The 17,353-nt window shown below is 39.3% G+C and overlaps 1 protein-coding gene across 13 annotated transcripts in view; it reads left to right on the top strand.

The window, feature by feature from the left end:
- The window catches only part of DAB1 (DAB adaptor protein 1), a 444,762-nt gene that overhangs the window by 325,698 nt on the left and 101,711 nt on the right, over positions 1–17,353 (top strand). For all 13 annotated transcript variants that reach the window (XM_051625711.1, XM_051625710.1, XM_051625714.1 and 10 more), the window contains one exon: positions 12,265–12,464. In XM_051625711.1, coding sequence (XP_051481671.1) covers positions 12,398–12,464 — 67 coding nt within the window. In that variant the 5' untranslated portion in view covers positions 12,265–12,397. The remainder of the gene's footprint in view (positions 1–12,264; positions 12,465–17,353) is intronic.

The following is a 17,353-nucleotide window of genomic DNA, read 5'->3' as shown; positions in this document are numbered from 1 at the left end:
AAAATAATAAGCAGTATTGAATAATGGAGACTGTAATAGTCTGGGTTATAAACGTAGTGGTATGTGATTTTACCATGAGATCTTACCTGAAGGGGATAGGTTGGTTTAACACTGACGGAGCTGAGCTGTGTGAGGATTACAGGTGTTTAGAATGTGTCTGCAGTAAGGGATGGGACTAATTGCTCAAGATAATCTCCCAGCAGTTATCTCAGAATAATGATACTAAGTTGGCAGAACCTTTGTTCTTGGGTTTTACTTCTTCCTCCAAATCAGTCTGGATGTATGAACATCTCTGAAGGAATGAGATGTGACTTTTACTGCTGGCATCATTTAGAGTTTGAGGAACAGAAGAACGTGCTGTTAGGAACTAATCCTCCTTGGCAGAGAAAAGGGTAGGATGGTCTTCAAGTTCTTAATCATCTCTGATTTTTGTAACTCTGTCATTATGTTTGTTAATTAACTTGAGTGGGTAACACAAACATCACGTCTTCCAAAACTAATGTTATTGTTGGCTATTATTTAGTCTGTGGAACTGAAAAAACCAAAACCAAACCAAAATATTAGTGTGACACACAGGCAGTAACTGCATGGAGCGCATGTGTATCCAGACAGTTTTAATTGGACATCATCTCCAGTCTCACCGTATTGTACCAAGAGCCTCTGATTTCACAAGCTGGGCCAGGCCAGGCCTGCCTGATGCTGGGCATGGAGAGGAAGCTCCCAAGGAGCTGCTGGGAATGCTGTAATTCCAGAGCTGTTTTTTCTGGAGCTGAAGGGCACACGGCTGCTGAGGGTGCCCTGCTCAGAGGAGATTGGGAGCTGAGGGCCTGACCGCTCCTTCCCATGGCCCTTCCACAAGGGTGCTTAACCCAGTGGCCCTGGGTGCCTTCCAAGTGGAGTAAATAAATTCTGCATTCCAAAATTCCCTTTCATTTTAATTGGATTTAGGTATTCTTCACCTTTTGGCTGTAAACTTGGCTGGCCAAACAACTAAGTATTTCATTACAGCAGAGTCTCTGTGTCAGATTAGGTTATATTATCCCTGAATATAATGTTGTTTTAAATGTACCAGGTGCTTCAGGAGAGCAGTGTACAAGGTAGATCAACATTTTACTTGCATTTTATATTTATTTTCTTTGCTGTACCTAAATACACTCATTTGATAGTTTTTTTCCCATTCTTCTCTCAATTTACAGGCCTTGTTGAGACTGTATAATTAAAGACATTTTATAAAAATATTTTAGATCTCTATGGCATCCAGGAAACCCTCTCTTTGCCTGTGTGTGCAACTTCCATCTCATTTGTGGAGTCAGTGAAATCTAGGGCATCACTGGAAGTTTAGTCTTCAGTGAGTATTCTGATGTTCACCTGATCACTTAAGATTGCTTAGTGCCTTGCAGAAGCAAGCTTGTAAACCAGGGAATCTGTGATGTGTGTCCTCTAAAACACAGTTTGGTTTCCAGTGTGCCAGGAAGTTCAGTTCAGGTACTGGAGCCTAAAAATTGATTTTCCAGCATATGTTATTGCACAGCATATCAAAACCCAGGCTGCACTGTCCATGTGCACAGTGATTCTGCAGAGATTTTAATGAATGAGGATATCCAAAAGAGACATGAAACTACAGGAGTGAATACTGGTTTAAATCTGAGAAGTTAATTTGAGGACAGTACAAATCTTTGATATGGATAAAATTCAGGTCAGTTCACTTAATGGTTCCCTGGCCCTTAATGATACCTAAATTTGGCCTGTAATCAGAGTATTTTTTTTGTCCTGCCTAAAATGGAATTGTTAGTCAATTCGCATTAGCCAAGTCTGTATTCTGTGTCTGGTTGGATTTAGTTGCACTCTGGTGATGACAGAGCTCCGTTTGGCTTTTTGTTTGACCCAGATGTGTGCGTCTTTCTTAGTGCTGTCAATCTTACAGTGCTCAGTGTCCTCCTGGTACTGAAAATCCAAGACCCAGAGCCCTTTATTAAATTATAGAGTACATTTCTTGTACCTGTAATATTTACCTTTGGGTGTTTGGACTTTTTTCCCTAGAAAATAACCTGGTACAGGATTCAGTTGGAGTTTCTTACTCTAACCTCTGACAATTCTTGAAAGAAGAAAAAAGGAACAAGATTGTGTTCAGGCATATAAAAAAAGTAGTAGTACTAACAACACAGCTGCTTTTTTTCTTGTTTTAATTGAGGATATATTACCTGTAGGCAATTGCACTGAAGTCTTAAAAAAGGAGGATCCAACCTGTGTTATGGACTATAAATGTGTTTTCTATAGCATTCTGTCCTCTTTCTGTGTATTCATTCTAGAGGACTGCTCTGACTGACATCAAGCTTTGTCATTGTGGTGTTGATTTTGTTGGTATGAGAAGAGGGTGGGTAAGAACAGCATCCTGTCTTTCATCCTTCTGGATGAGGATTAATCATGATCACAGCTGCAGAATAATGCAGATCTTAGCTGCTGGGGTTGGGGAGAGGGAAGGGCCAGGCAGCAGGGAGAGCAGAGGACCCAGGCTGGCTTGTCTTCCCCAAGCCCCTTCTACCCTTGGGTGCACCACGTTTAACGGAGGAGTTGCCAGAAGCAGGAATTGGTTTCCTTCCATTGTCTTAACAGCTCCCCTTGTATTCAGTTCACACTTGCTGTCTGCCAGCTTTCCTTGATTCCATGTGCACTGTCCCTTCTACAGGATACAGCACAGAACTGTGCACTAGAAGAGAACAGTTCATACGAATAAAGGTACAGATTTGCTGTTGCCCCAGCTGACATTTTTAAACTAAGTCATTTTTCATGCATGCTGTGTTTTTTCCTTTAATCATAAGGAATGCATGCAATTTACCAGCAAGACACACACACAGTTTTTGCATGGTTTATTTGTTTTCTTGATGGTGCATTAGGCAATGGGTGCTGAAATGCTCCTGGCTCCAAGGTACACAGATTTACACAAGTGATTTTTACTACATCTCTGTAGGTAGCCTATAAATGCCTTGCAGGTCAACTGTTTTTGAAATGGATAAAAGTATGCTAATTCCTTCAAGGAAAATCAGAAGGATTATGACATCTAGAAAGAAGAAACTGCCAGACAGCTCATGAGCAATATAACTAGGACTGACCCAGGAGCATATCTAAAGCTTCCGATAAAATTGCCTGAGGAGTCTGCCAAGAAGCCAGATGCTGCTGCTGGAAAAATACCTTCTGTAGCTTGGCATTTGTCCTGTAATTGCTTCCAAGAGAGAATAAGCTGTAGCATGACAGTAGAAGGTGAATGGCTCCTCACTGCATGCTACTTGGGTGCATTTTTAAAATGTTTCAAAAATAAGCTTGGTTTTGGGAAGCGTTACCACTTGTGCAGTCCATATACTTATTTAGCTGCTTAGCCATTCCCCATCTGAATAATCAAGAATATATTTTTTTATATATACTGACATTTTAGCCTGACACTGTGGGGTTTTTTTCTTTTTTTTTTTCTTCTTTTTAATTTTTTTTTTCTTTTAACTCATTCCTTTTATAGGATCCCTAGCCTGATCACTTAGGTTTTGATTCTGTGAGTGCATGATGTGGTCATGTAGACTTCCCCCATTGGGGTTACAGTAGAGTGGAGACCAGTGTGTTTCCCTGTATGGCTGTTTCTCTGTATGGAGTTTCAAGGTTGTCAGGTGTTTTGTTTTTCTGTATTTTCCAGCTGTGGGAAGAGTTCTGTCTTGTATCATTTAGAAATGCTACTCTTACCAATGAACAGAAAATGGATAGAGCCTGACTTCTTATGGGACGTGCTTCCTCCTTGTTAACAGTCTTACAGATATAAAGCAGAGGCATTTGTGGAGCAGTGTGTAGCAATCAGATACAAGGCACTGCATTCACAAATGAGATAAGAACAGATAAGTGAATTCAAGAAAATTATTCATGGCTTGGAATTTCTCCAGTGCTATCTAGCAGCCATTCTCAAATACATTTTGGTATTGTGCAGAAGTCTGCATGCTGTTTGTCTTAGCAGTTGTGTGGAATTACCTTCATGAGTGACATTGCTGGTTTGAAGACTGGAGTATTTAAATGGAATTGTCTAAAGTACTTCTGTCATTAAACTGATTTACTAGACTGTTTAAATATTCAAGAGTTGTAGAACAGCAGGGTAAAAATATTTTTTGCTTGTATGTGTAAATTCCTCCTAAGTCCTAGGAAGCTTTTTGCTTTTTCATTTCTGCTCTGCTAGTCAATGAACTTTGATAGAAGTCTGGTGACTGGATTTGGTGTAATAAATCAAAAGTCTGTTTACAGCGAGATGAAGTCCTCTGATTAGTTCTCCTAAGACTTAACTGTCAGGGAATAAGGGCTGAGTGTTGAAAAATAGCAGGGAATAAAGATCCTGGCATAGGGGTGTTTTGTTGTTGTTGACGTGAGGAAGGTTTGCTTTCCTTTGCTGTAATGTCAGGAGGCATTCAGAAAACTGAAGGGCATGATGTGTAAGTTAACTCCTGTGACTGAGGAGAGCTCAAAGGGACCTGAAAAAGTTGGTGTGAAATTCACATCCATGAAGGTGGCCAGCATAAAGCATCTTTTCCAGCTGTACTTCAGATTCAAAGTACAGAACTTGTGTAGCTATTGTTCTGTATTTTATTTAAAATTAATGAGACGATTATTCACAATTCAGTCTCACTTCTGATTTTAAGAAAGTAATCTTGAAATGAAAAAAAATAATAAAAATCAGAATTAAGGTATTTCTGTAAAGAACAGAAGATAAGTATGTTTCCTTCAACTTACCATGCCACTTAAAAACACGCTGAGCTGTCCAGGATGTGAGACATTTAATTCCATAACCTTTTCTTTTAATTTGAAGGCACAGATTCTGATTGTGAGGAGTTTACATTTAAATATAAAACATGGTATCTCTGACATTGCTTTTACCTTCTCCCTGGTGATGCTCCTGACTGACTTCTCCCTTTCCTTCAGTGTCATGATTGCACCACCGTGCTTTAGTAATCATTTAACAGCTCTAATTACAGAATACTGTGATCCAGACTGTGTACTTTGTCCTTTTTCCCTTCTGAGTCTTCACTCTGTTTCTTTGGTGTGGAGAGGATTGCAAAAGAGCTGTTGTTCTGCTTTGCAAAAATAAATTCCAAAGACCCTGCTTTGGTAATGTACAGATTTGCATTTTCTTGTTGCTGGAGAGTTAATGGCATTGAATTTTAGACATAGAAGGGCTGGTTGATCTTGTGGTGTTTACATCAGTCACGCCAGTGTAACTTCACTGGCACTAATGCAGATACACCAGCATAAAACTGGTGTAACTCCAACTCCATTCAAATCAATAGAGTTCCACCAATATAAATCAAATGGAAAGCTATTGATTTTGTGCTGGTGTGACTTTACTGACTTTAATGAAGGTAGGGCAGGTTTCTGCCAGGGGAACTCAGACCGTGGTCAGGCTGTGCCTGGGCAATACTTGTAGGAGTTGTGAGTTTTGTTTCTTATTTGTTCTTGCACAGCGTTATCAGAAATTCTTTCGCTTTTCTGCTCCAAGGTCAGCAAAGTAGTAATCTGGGTATAGTGAAGTCTTGGTGTAATGCAATTCATCCAGGAAAAACATTTGGGTAATTCAGTTTCACTGGAAGCACAGGGAATCTCTATTCTGATCTGAATGACTTCCCACATTATCTGCTAACATAGCAGCCTCTCAGGATCCAAGGAATGAGGTGAAGATATTAAGCCTGTTCTGTTCAGGGGTAATGCTCCTTTTTTATGTAATAGCCTGCCAAAGCTTACAAACAGCACTTTGAGTGGAGTTTTGCATCTCAGAGCAGAAAAATACACTTAAAGGAACGCTGTGTGTTGTATTTATACTGCCAGCACACAGGGGTTTTGTTACTTCTCTCTGAGCTGGAGTTGCATTCCCTGCTTCACAGGCAAAGGAGAAGCAAAATCAAACCTGTGTATCAGTCACTTTCCAGGGTCCAGTGGGAGACTCGTTTCATTTAAGGCTTCAAATGCATTTGTGCAGCAGGCTTGCATGCTTTCTCATGGAATTGAAGGCATACAGTGTGCAATGACTGTGTGTCATCTTTGTAATTTCCATTGTGACTTCTAGCCTTTCATTTTCTGTGGCAATGGATGTGGGGGTTGATTCTGTCCCTTCCAGCCTTGCAAGACTGCTGAAAGCAAAGCTGCTCGTGCTGCCTGATGGTGCTCCCAGGCATATACCCAGCTCAAAGAAGAGACAGGTGTTCCCAGAACTGATGTAAGGGGTGTCAAGTGTTATTTCAGAGTTGAAAATTATACCTGATTATTGGAAATCAGACTGAGACCAGCTGGAGGCACCACAGCAGCACTGGAATTATTACACAGCACTAGCTCTGGCCAGCAGAACTGGGGAGAGCAGCAAGTCTTGGGTTCTCAGTGCTGGGTGGTTTGTGGTGTTTGGTGTTGGGTTTTTTGGGGTTTTTTTGTTGTTTTTTTTTAAAGGGTTTTACACTGTGATTATAGACATTCTTTTAAGAGGGTAAATCTAATGGTTAAAGCATTAAAGGAAAGAACTATAAATGTTTCTCTATTGGTCTTCAGTGACTGGCTCAGGTCTAGCAGTTTTTCTTAACAGTTTTTTAATATCTTCCTCAAAGAAATTATAAGCTGGAATCATGTAGCTTTTCCTGAATGCAAAATGACACTTTCAAAGTATATTTCAAAAATTCTGTTACAGCGAGGTCGATATGTTCTGTTCTGCCTTTGTTTCTAGAAAGCTGTCCCCTGTAATATAAAATAGAAACTGTAATATTAAAATGAAATGTTAGTAATTTCCCATTAAGAATGTTGATTAAATCAATTCATTCCTATGAAAAGCATCTTTTTAATCCAGTCAGCATTTTCTATGAGTAGAAAATTCACAGCAATTCTGGTGAATAATTGGTGAGGTGGAGTGTAGTGTTTTCCACTACATGGAGTGATTTCCAGGAGGAATTTTTGCAATTATTCCTGCTGTCACTGGAATGCTAATAAACATCTTATTTTGGAAATATTTTATAGGTCATTTTTTTTTGGCAAGATGCTCTTCTAGTGGTAAATCAGCTTCAATGGTGCTATTTACACCATCTGAGGAACTGAGTAGGATGCCTGAAAGATGCCCTAGAGATAGAATAATGAAGCATATTGTAAACCACAATAAATTTAATAGAATGTGTTATTTGCCTTAGTTACATGTGGGGTTTTTTAAAAAAGAGCTGCTTGTTTTCAGGAGATAAGAGAAGTATTTTATAAATACAGCTAAACAAATAGCAACTATTAAACAATGGGAAATTGTTACGGTTTGAGTACTAAGTAGAGGAATTAAGAAGGGTGAATTGGGAAGTATCATTGTGGTATCTCACTACAGACCTAGTACAGACAGCATAATAAAGCATGTAAATCTCCTCCAGCTTAATATATAGCATCGGGGGGGAGGGGAGTACTTGCTCATTTTAGAGCAAACAAAGCTGAGTAGGAAATATGGAGGCAGTTGTGTTTGCAAGGTGTGTAACTTTGGGAGGCAGTAGGAGAAGCAGGGGCACGGGTTTCAGAGCAGTGCTGGCAGTTTGCAAGGGGGGATTCCAGAAGGTGAAGTGGGCACTCACCTGCCTGACCACAGCCCACATGTCTGCTGGGGGGGTGGATTTGTGTGTCAGATCTCTGTTCGTGCACATGCACAGAAAGCTTCATTTTTACCTTTACAGTCTGTGCCAGTGAAGACACTGCAGGACAATGCAGTGACTGACCTGTGGTGCCATGGGAGAGAGCATCATCTGGCTTTGTCACTGGAAACACTGCACTATGCTGTTCTGGGGGCAAATGACTAAAGTAGAGAAGAGGGACTGGGCACATGCAACAGTCTAAAGGAAATTGTTTTCTTTTTCAAGCTGGCCAGAATTTAAATGCATGAACTGGCTTAGTTTTTGCTGCTAGACATGTTGTAGAATTTGCTTTAATGAAGTATATACAGAGACAGCATTTCTTGTTTGCTTTTCTTTTCCTCCTCATTTTCTGCTCTGTGTCAGTATATTAAGCTATCTCTTTTACCTTGTCTTCCTCATTTTCTGGTTGTTACTTATAGGCCTTATTAACTGAAATGTTTCAGTGGGTTTTGGACCAGTCCCTTGGGTTTCAGTTTGGAATTAGTTCAGTGCCTTCTGTAAAAGAATAATACTCTGACACCAAGTGGCTTCCCGTGGGATGCTTGCAAGACCTGACCATTAGGGAAATGAGCTGATGAGTACAAAATAGTGTGAGCAGTTCCAAAGGATTTCATGGCTTCCTCTCTCAGGAGGGTAGAAAGGGCACTGATGGCCAGGACGTGTTTTTTTTCACCATCTGTTCGTGTGTGGTCCCACTGAAGTTCTCTGTGTTAGACTCTGTGATCTCGTGGGAAGTTGATGAGTAACATTTTTATCCCTGGATAGGAGCCCTTCATCCTTGAACTGCTTTCACTTTTAAAATAATTCTGTCACTTGTGTTTTACCCTTTTAGTATGTTTAGGCTTTATTTACCACTGGCAAAATCATGGGCGTCATCGTGCCCTTATAGATTATATTGGGTGCTCTGGAGGAAAGGAAATGAACTGCAAGACTTCAGAGGTATGAAAGCAAGAGCTAAGGATGGCAGCTTGGTTTTTGTTCTGTCAACCAGTGTGTGGGAGGTACCATCCTCTTGTCATATCCCACTTTGGGGCTCCGGAGAACTTAAATACCTAAAGAATGCCAGGGCTTACTTACAAATCCTTCCTAAGACTGCTTTTCCTTTACATAAGCAGATGGAAACTGGTTTCAGGGGAGGCAGCTTCTTAAGTTTTGAAGCCCTGAAGAAAATTAATAAATTTGTGTACTTTAAAGCCAGAGGGGAAGTATTATGATTGTCTTGTCTGACCTCCTTCATAACTTGGGCCAGGGAAAGTTGCCTGATAAACTCCTTTATGAGCTCACTCAAGTGTGGTTGGGAAGGCAAATGATTGGAAAGAAAGTGTTTTAAAAATGTGGGTGGGGAGCGTGTGACTAATTTCTCTGTGCATCAAAGTCCAGACTGTGCTAATCCTAACTGCAAAGTGTATGTGCACAAATATTTCTTCACTAGGGCTTTGGGTTTTATGCTGGTGTAGGAGTAATACAGAATGCAGGTTTAAGGCTTCTCTTGGAATTGAAAGCCAGTCACTTCCAGAATGTGCCGATTGTGTTCCTGCTGTAGCCTCTGAATAAGAGAACAGAAAATGTCAGTATTTTGTTAAAACTAAGAGCTCAGAATCCTCTTTAGGAAAAGCTGAGGCATGCACATAACATTGCAATAGCTGGAGCAGTAACAAGGCACACAAGAAGATCATTAGAGTGGGCATGTGTAAGATGATGGAGTTTTTTAGGTGTTTTTTTTTTTCTTTTTTCTTTAAGTGCAGCTAGCAACATTTTTTTCTGTAGAGCAGGGGAGAGAAATGTGGCAGAACTGATCAAAGAAAATAGCATCTCATTGATAAAACACATGCTGCAGCACTTCCCACAGTTGGAAGAGCCTAGTATTTAACAACGGTGACCTAGATTGGAGGAGACAATAAAAGCTGTTGCGGTGAAGAACAGATTGACTGCCATTCTCATCTGGGCAATAAAGGGCTGAAATATGGACACTCTGAAAGTTTACTCATGCAGCTTACATAAAGACCTAGACTTCTGGAGGAATAGTCTCTACCAAATTCAGTTTGAGCTATAGTTTGCATCTGACAGATGTTTATGTTCTCCTTTACAAAGGTACCTATTACTTCATTCAAGGATCTATGAGCCTGCGAGAGTATGACCTGATTAGATTTGAAAGTAAATCAATACGTGAACCTGTCCAAAAATAGACATGCATTTATTTAAAAAAATATTACTCAGTGGGGTAGCCTCGAAGAGATAGAGCTTTTCTGGAGAGTTTCAAATGAGATAGCAGTCATATGTTTAAAATATTCAGTGCCATGCAGATGCTGTTATCTCAACTATCCTGTTGAAAGTAGCTGACAATGGGAGATTACATTCTGGAGGCTTTGTACCCACAAGTCTTCTAAGAAATTAAAACTTGCTTAACTCTTTACCCTGGGGGGGAATTTTGTATTTATTTTTAAATTTTTATTTTTTTTTGGGGGGGGAGGTTTGGGGGGTTGTTTTTGTTTTGTTTTATTATAAATCTTGTTCCTTTGTGCAGTGGTTCATGTTAGTGCTTCTGGTAAAGTTTCACATTTAACCTTTAGGTAAATAGAAATCCAAATATTCTAGAAAAATAAACTGTCAATCCAGCTGTGACTTGAGAGATGCTTTAAGTGCCACTGAGCTGTGAAGACTGATGCATCCCTACTGTGCTGTAAAACTAAGTGTTATTAAATTGGGTTGCGTGCAGGGGGAGGGGAAGGAGTTGGGGGTTGCCAGGGACATCTGTTCTCGGCAGCGCTTCCCTCCCCGTTTGCTGGGGGGTTTTCAAGTGTGAGTGCAGAGCAGCCCCGACCGTGGTTGGGTGAGGTGGTTCCCCTGCACCACAGGGAACGCTGGTCTGTGCTGGGGCACAGTGGTTCCTGCATGTGGTGTTCCACCTTGGTCATGTCTGGGGGAGAAGCATCTCCCTGTCTATGGACCTGGCCAAAGAGCACTTCAGATTGTCAATTTGAGGGCTGTTAGTTACTCTGGTCTTTCTTTGATCAACCTCCATTTGCTTTGTCCTTTTCTACTGTTGTCTTAAACAAGAAGGTGAATCAAAATGCTTTTAGTTTATTCAAGTATTCCAAGCAGGTGTATCCAGCAAGCACTGCAACTTTGATTTTTAAGTTCCTTTATTCTTCCTCCTTCTTGCTGTGCAGCACTTACTCAGGCTCCGTCGAGGAGAAACAGGGAATTTTGTGTTTCAAAATCATTTCAGCAGATTTTGAAAAGCTATCTTTGAATATTCTATAATACACATAGAGATTTGAAGAGCTTATTAAAGAAAGCCCCTGACACACTTCAGCAATATTAAATCACTTCAGACGGTGCATGGCAGTGTAATGTTACTGATGCATTTTCAAATTGTTAAAAGAGCCTGGATTTGAAAGCACTGGTGGGTTCACAGACCTTACTGTGAAAAGTGATTTAAACTGTCAAAAATATTTCAGTGTTTGCAGTGTATTACTTTTGTAAAGGGACATTAGTAAATAAATGGAACTGTAGTTAATCTCTAGCCAGCTAACCAGCTGATATGCTGGGTTAATTTCTTTATTAAATGCTTATTTAATAACTGGGCAGCTGTTCAGACAGGCCAGATGGACTTCAGTGTAATTGTGCTAATAAGGGGAACTTCACAAAAAGAAAGAGCAGTAAGAAGATGCATTTAGTGAGGGAACATCATGACAAATGGCTTCAGGACAGTATGGTGCTCGGTTCCCAACACACTGGCTGAAGTAGGTGGCTCATCCTTCAAAGCAAGAAGGAGTAATTGTTTATTCTTTGCTTGGTTCTATATTCTTTCTGGATTCTTTGCCTCAACAGCCCTACTTGCAGCCTGCCCCCCTCCAGCACATTTCTGCACTTCCTGCTCTGGGTTCACAGTCAGTGCATTTCTGCATCTCCCCAACAAATACCTGTTATGTGAAGCTGTAGCTTGCTCCCTAACTAGCTTTTGCCCCACGTGAAAATTCCTAGCCTGTTTATATTTTGTGGGAACTCCCAAGGTTTAATAATGTGTATTTTTAGTGTTCTTTGCAAGAAAAACTGCTAGGTGGGCGTTAAGAGTTGCAGCTTGCTTTACATGTAGGCAGATTCTTTTATACTGGAAACACAAGCAAGAGGAGTGGTGAAGTGTGGTGTTCTCAGTATGAGTAATTAATACATTTTTCTTTTGTTGTTTAATTAGGAGAAGGAAAGCAGTGAAAGAGCATTTGAGGAGCAGAAGTCTGAAATTAGTATCTGGCAATATGTTTTAACCTTGGGACTGGTGCATTTATGAATTGAGTCCTTGCAGATATTTTTTTGCTGTTTTTGATGTTTCCAGCTACATCCCAGGTTGTAGTCTTTGTTCTTCAGCTGCTGGTCCAGAAGGACAGGTCTTCTGTACACCTTGTGTAGTGTCTCTAGCCTGTGAAAACATCTCAGATATGCCAAAAATCTCAAACAGGACTAAATGACAGTGTTTAAAGACCTAAAACTGTGGAAAATTGACTGTGTAGACAGAGAACTTCATAGGATTCTTCCTCAGTAAGCTTGCAAGGAATTGATGTTTTAAACTAAAAAAATGACCCTTATTTTTTGTTTCCTTCCTTAACAGCACTTGAAAGGAGTCAATGAGATGAACTGTTTGGGTTATAGTATCTGAAAGGCTAAATTATTCTCTTGAAGAGACATTCTAAATGAGCCTGACCGAGATCCTGGATCTGTGTGAAGAGGACTAAGGATATAGGATGTCAACTGAGACAGAACTTCAAGTGGCTGTTAAAACCAGCACAAAGAAAGACTCCAAAAAGAAAGGTAGTGACTTATTCCTCTTTATTCATATGTATTTTGTACTTTAATCAGCTTCTACATCAACCACCTTTTATGCATCTGTGATTCTGCTGTTATCTGTGCACTCAGTCAAAGTAAAATTTGTTAAGCCCAGTGGAAGTCTGGTATGGGAATATGAGATTTGGTTCTCTGACATTTAGAAATATATTGAAATAGGTTTAAAATGCAAGAAAGAACTTACATATTGCAGTTCATTAACTTCTGCTCTCTCTCTAATATTGCAGTTGTTTCACAAATAGAAATACACTTTAAAAAATCTTAGCAAAAGAGAACTTTTTTCCTTTGTTGATAATAATTTTTTCTTCTAATTTTTCTTCTTTTTGACTTTGTTTTTAACTAACCAGAGCTTAAAAGCACTTTCTGTTACTGAAAGTTGAACCTTACTGACACTTTGTGAAGTTAGAGGTAACTCAGTAGCAATCTGTAGAGAGATTAATTGTAATCTCATAAAAGAAATACAAGCAAAGAGGATGAAAATTCAAAATTAAGGAGAAGCTATTAATAAATGTGCAGTTGGGCAGGTTCATAATGGCATTTAAAATTTTGCCTCTGATTCTAGGGATGGTTCTTTGGACGGGTAAGTGTGAGAAATGGGTCTATTTGAATTGGTGCTTATGAATAGGAGTACTGAAAGATTTTTGGTAGGGATTTTTATAGTTAGATTTTTATTGCTTATGTTATTAAGTGCTGATAAACTTCGAGGCAAAGACGTTGAATCCTAGTGGTAATTCATGTTGTTCTGAGTAGCTGTCTTTGATTATTTTTTTCTAAAACATGTACAGGTAAGGAAATTGTGATGGACGATGAATTTCACATGAATTGATTAAATAAAATAAATAATACTTGATACTTTCAGTACTCAAGGCAGCAAAATTTGAATGCTCACGTGAGCTGTTCAGGTTGTCATTCTGTTTCTTTTTATGGCTGTATAATTTTTGCATTCACTTCTGAGGATTTGTTGTTTTTTTCGCAAGCAGAAAAACCACAACCCCTCATTTTTGCTCATTCACGTGTTCGTTACGAATTTTACTCAGATATCTGATAAATAACTTGTTCAGTTTCTGGGCAGCTGTACCTTTTACTGTGGTGATTCTACCAAACTGGTACTTAAGGCCTTGTGTTTGCTGTAGCTTTTGTATCAGAGATCTTGATATTAGCATTTTTAAAAACACACAGCAAGTAAGGAATTTCAAGCATTTGTTTAGGGGGATGGTTTAGAAACCTTATGACTAATCTAGACCTAAACTCACAAGGGGAAAGAAAAAATCCATTTAAGATAAAAAAGCTGTAGTTTGAAAAGGCAAATTAGGGGAACTTTGATGTAAATGAGACTGTGATCATAGATGTTGGAGGCAAGTGAAGAAAATAAAGATAGTTTGTCTGTATGATCATTCAGTGTTTCTGGGAAGGCAGGAAATGTTGAAATGTCAGTTCCTTGCGAGATGGGTAACATCTTTTTGATGTGTGTCTCCTATGTTATTTCTTCTGCTGGAGGGTGAACCTTTAGAAAAACGGCGAACAACTGTTTTAGGAACTTGATATTTATGTTAATAAAATATTCAGCATCCAACTTGTAAAAACCTTTTCATAAATCATAGCAACTGAATATTTCTCCGCACAACATCAGATTCTATCCCCCCAAACAGACATTCTGAGAATTACTGCGGAGAAGTATAAAATATATTCTGTGGCAGCTCTTGGAGTGCCCTGCAGCATGTAGGAGTAGCTGAGGAGCTGGAAGGGACAGTGTGTGGCAGTAGCACATCTCCAGAATTAATCTTGTTCTGGGCTGGATGTGCCAGTCGGAGTGCATCCGATCAGATCCAGCCAGCTGGGGCCCTCGCGGTGCAGTGGCTGCTGGATGCAGACAAGGGATACAATTCAGACAGGGTTTGCTGTTTCATGAAATCAAAATCAAAAGTAACTTGGTGTGCTCTCTTACTTGTCATTGAATTGTATGTATTTGCATGTATTTCAACAAATGAGTCCTCCACTGTATAATCTGAATGATGGGCATGTGAAAAACAGGGCATTCTTTCTCTTTTTTCCCAAGTTCATTAAGTGTGAGCAGTGACTGGTATCAAGTACTAACATGAAGTTTCTAATGTTAGTAATCAATGCATTTGATTATGCATTGAAACTGAGTATTCCCAATAAATTAGTCTTTGCTTCATAACCCAAAATTTCACCTCTTGTTTATTTCCAGTGAAGCAGGTTTTGTTGTACTTCTACGAGAGCCATGCAACTATTTCCATTCCCTCCAGAGCAGCGAGGGGCCTCTTTGGCTGTTTTCTGCCCTTCTGGTTGTCCTGTCATCTGCAGTTCCCAGCACTGAGCTGAGAAACAGCAGTAAGTTTGATAATAGTCATAGAATCACAGGTTGGAAGAGACTTCAATGATCATCTGGTCCAACTTTTTTAGGTAATATTCTAGTTTACATGAGGTGGCTCAGCACCCTGTCAAGCTGAGAATTAGTGACTTTTGAATGGAATGACTATCCCACGGGCATATCCCATGTTTGAAGATCTGGGGTGACTGAAAGGGGATAAGGATTAGTTCAGAGTTAGAACATGGGACATGTTTCTTCCCTGAGCTCAGTGTAAGTCTTCTTTGTAGTTGTCAGCTCAATCTTTACATCTCTCTGTATAAGGATATAGTGAGGTAGTGTTTGATATCTGAAGTGTTGAAATCATGCAAAGCTTAATTCCTAAGATTTGTAAGGTATACAAATATAAAACATAATTAAATGTTGAATGAGAAGTGCAAGCTGCTCTTTGCAGAGAATTAGAATGGACCAAAGAAAAGAGTTATTTCATTGGACTTGTGCACTTGTTCCTGTCTTGATTTAAAGGCACTGTAACATAATTGGTTAAACCAACAATTTAATAACCTGGACAGATCAGAGGAAAGGTCCAGGAGGAGTCTCATGATATTCAATGAGGACAAATGCTGAGTCCTGTTACTGGAATGGACCAACTCCCTGCAGCAGGGTGGGATGTGTTTAAACTCTATTGCATAGATTACTCATTTTTTGGTAACAAGGAAATTGACTTCTGCTGCAGATGGGGCACATGGCATAAATGCTCCTACAAAATTACAGATTTCCTTAATTTCCCTTACAAGAGATTATTAAAAACCTTTCTCATTAGTCACAGGGTTTTTACAGCATAAGCTTTCTAGTCACATTCAAATCTTCACTCTGTCTCCATTGTCATCAGAGCTGATTTGTAAGACAGTATTCTGTGTTAACACTGTAGGATTATTGCTACAGTTAGGACAAGAACTTGCATATGAAATCATAGAATCCTCTCAGAAGCTGCCATTTAAGTAGAATCACAGCTGCAAAACTGTGTACAGTAGGTAAGTTCAATATTAACATGATAATATCAAATAGTAATTTTCTATGTTAACACTGTCACCCTGGATAATCTTAAAAACTAGGCTATTAAAAATCAAGTACAAATTTTGCCTTTTATTCAGGGAATGTTGATCCAGAACTTGGTGGTCTTTAGGAATACTGCCTGGTCTTACTGCCAGCAGAGGGTAGGAGTTTGAACTGACTTGAAGACACAGTTAATGAAAACAGAGGAGAGCCAAGCACCTCCCTTCCTCTCCAGCTGGTCACCTTTTTGCTCCATGTACTGTGGAGATACTTACCAGCTGAGGGGCCCATGTTTCACCCTGACCTTCACCACTCCTTTCTACACTTTACTCCATCCTATGAGCTTACAGCACACTAGGTGTTATTAGAGGAGATTCTGTTTTTAGCATCCCCCACCTCCATCCACAATCTTCATGCCACTCTTGACTGATACCTACTAGTAACAGTGCTGTAATTACCTTTTTTGAGAACTTGCTCAAATTTTAGAGACATCCTGAAGAAGCTTCATATTGCTCCCATAGGAAATAATGTAAAATTCTTAGGAGATTTAGGAAGTTCTTTTCTAGGACTTCTTTGGTGAGTTTGTTTTTGTTGGTGAGTTTTTTGTTGTTGTTGATAAAATAAGAAACATTTATGTTAAGAAACATTTAAGGAATTAATGATTTAGATAATATTTCTAAAGGCTGATTTTGTTTCATTTTTTCATTTAATCTGGTTCATTGAAAGGTGAATAAACATCACATTTTTAATCTTTTTTTTAATTATTATTATTTGTGTTAGGAAATTCAAAAATTTTGTTAGTGAAAATTGTTAGAAATACAAACTAGGTTTTTCTTGTAGTAGCCAGGAGAAAAGCCATTTATAAGTGTATATGGATTATTGAATCAAATTGAAAGCCTTTATTTGCACCTATTGGAATTAGGATTGATTTAGAAACCTCTTTGGGGGAAAATGTGTTGCATTGTTGTTGAATCCAGACTGGTAACTGCCTTGGAAAATCTCTTCTTGCAAGGTTAACTAAAACAGGAAAACTTGAAATGGGAAGTTAGTGAAGAAGTGAGCCAGGCTGCCAAAGCTGAATGCAGATCTGCATCTGCTTGGGAGAGGCCAGGGCACTTTCTAGAGATTTGGTTTCTTCCTCTTGCACATGAATTCTGTAATTATTCTACTTGAAGCTAAAGATTTTTTTTGCAAAATTATGTCTCATGATATCTCCTATGTGGAGTCTGTAATAACAGTTTGAAGTCAATTTTCAAAATGACAGGGCCTTCTAAAGCAGGAAGTAAGATACAAAGCGTCAATCTTTGATGCTAAGGGTCCTCATGGATGAAATGCCCAGTTTCCACTGCAGCACACAGGAACCACATGGCATTTGGAAATGGATTTCCCAGTAGGCAGACAGCCAAGCCAGGGACTGCTGTAACTAGCCAGCAGGAACATGAAATTAAGAGGGGGTGTGATGTGCTGCATC

This window comes from Apus apus, chromosome 7 (assembly GCF_020740795.1).
Source record: "Apus apus isolate bApuApu2 chromosome 7, bApuApu2.pri.cur, whole genome shotgun sequence".
Taxonomy (NCBI): Eukaryota; Metazoa; Chordata; class Aves; order Apodiformes; family Apodidae; genus Apus; species Apus apus.
This window is presented reverse-complemented; position numbering and strand designations above follow the sequence as displayed.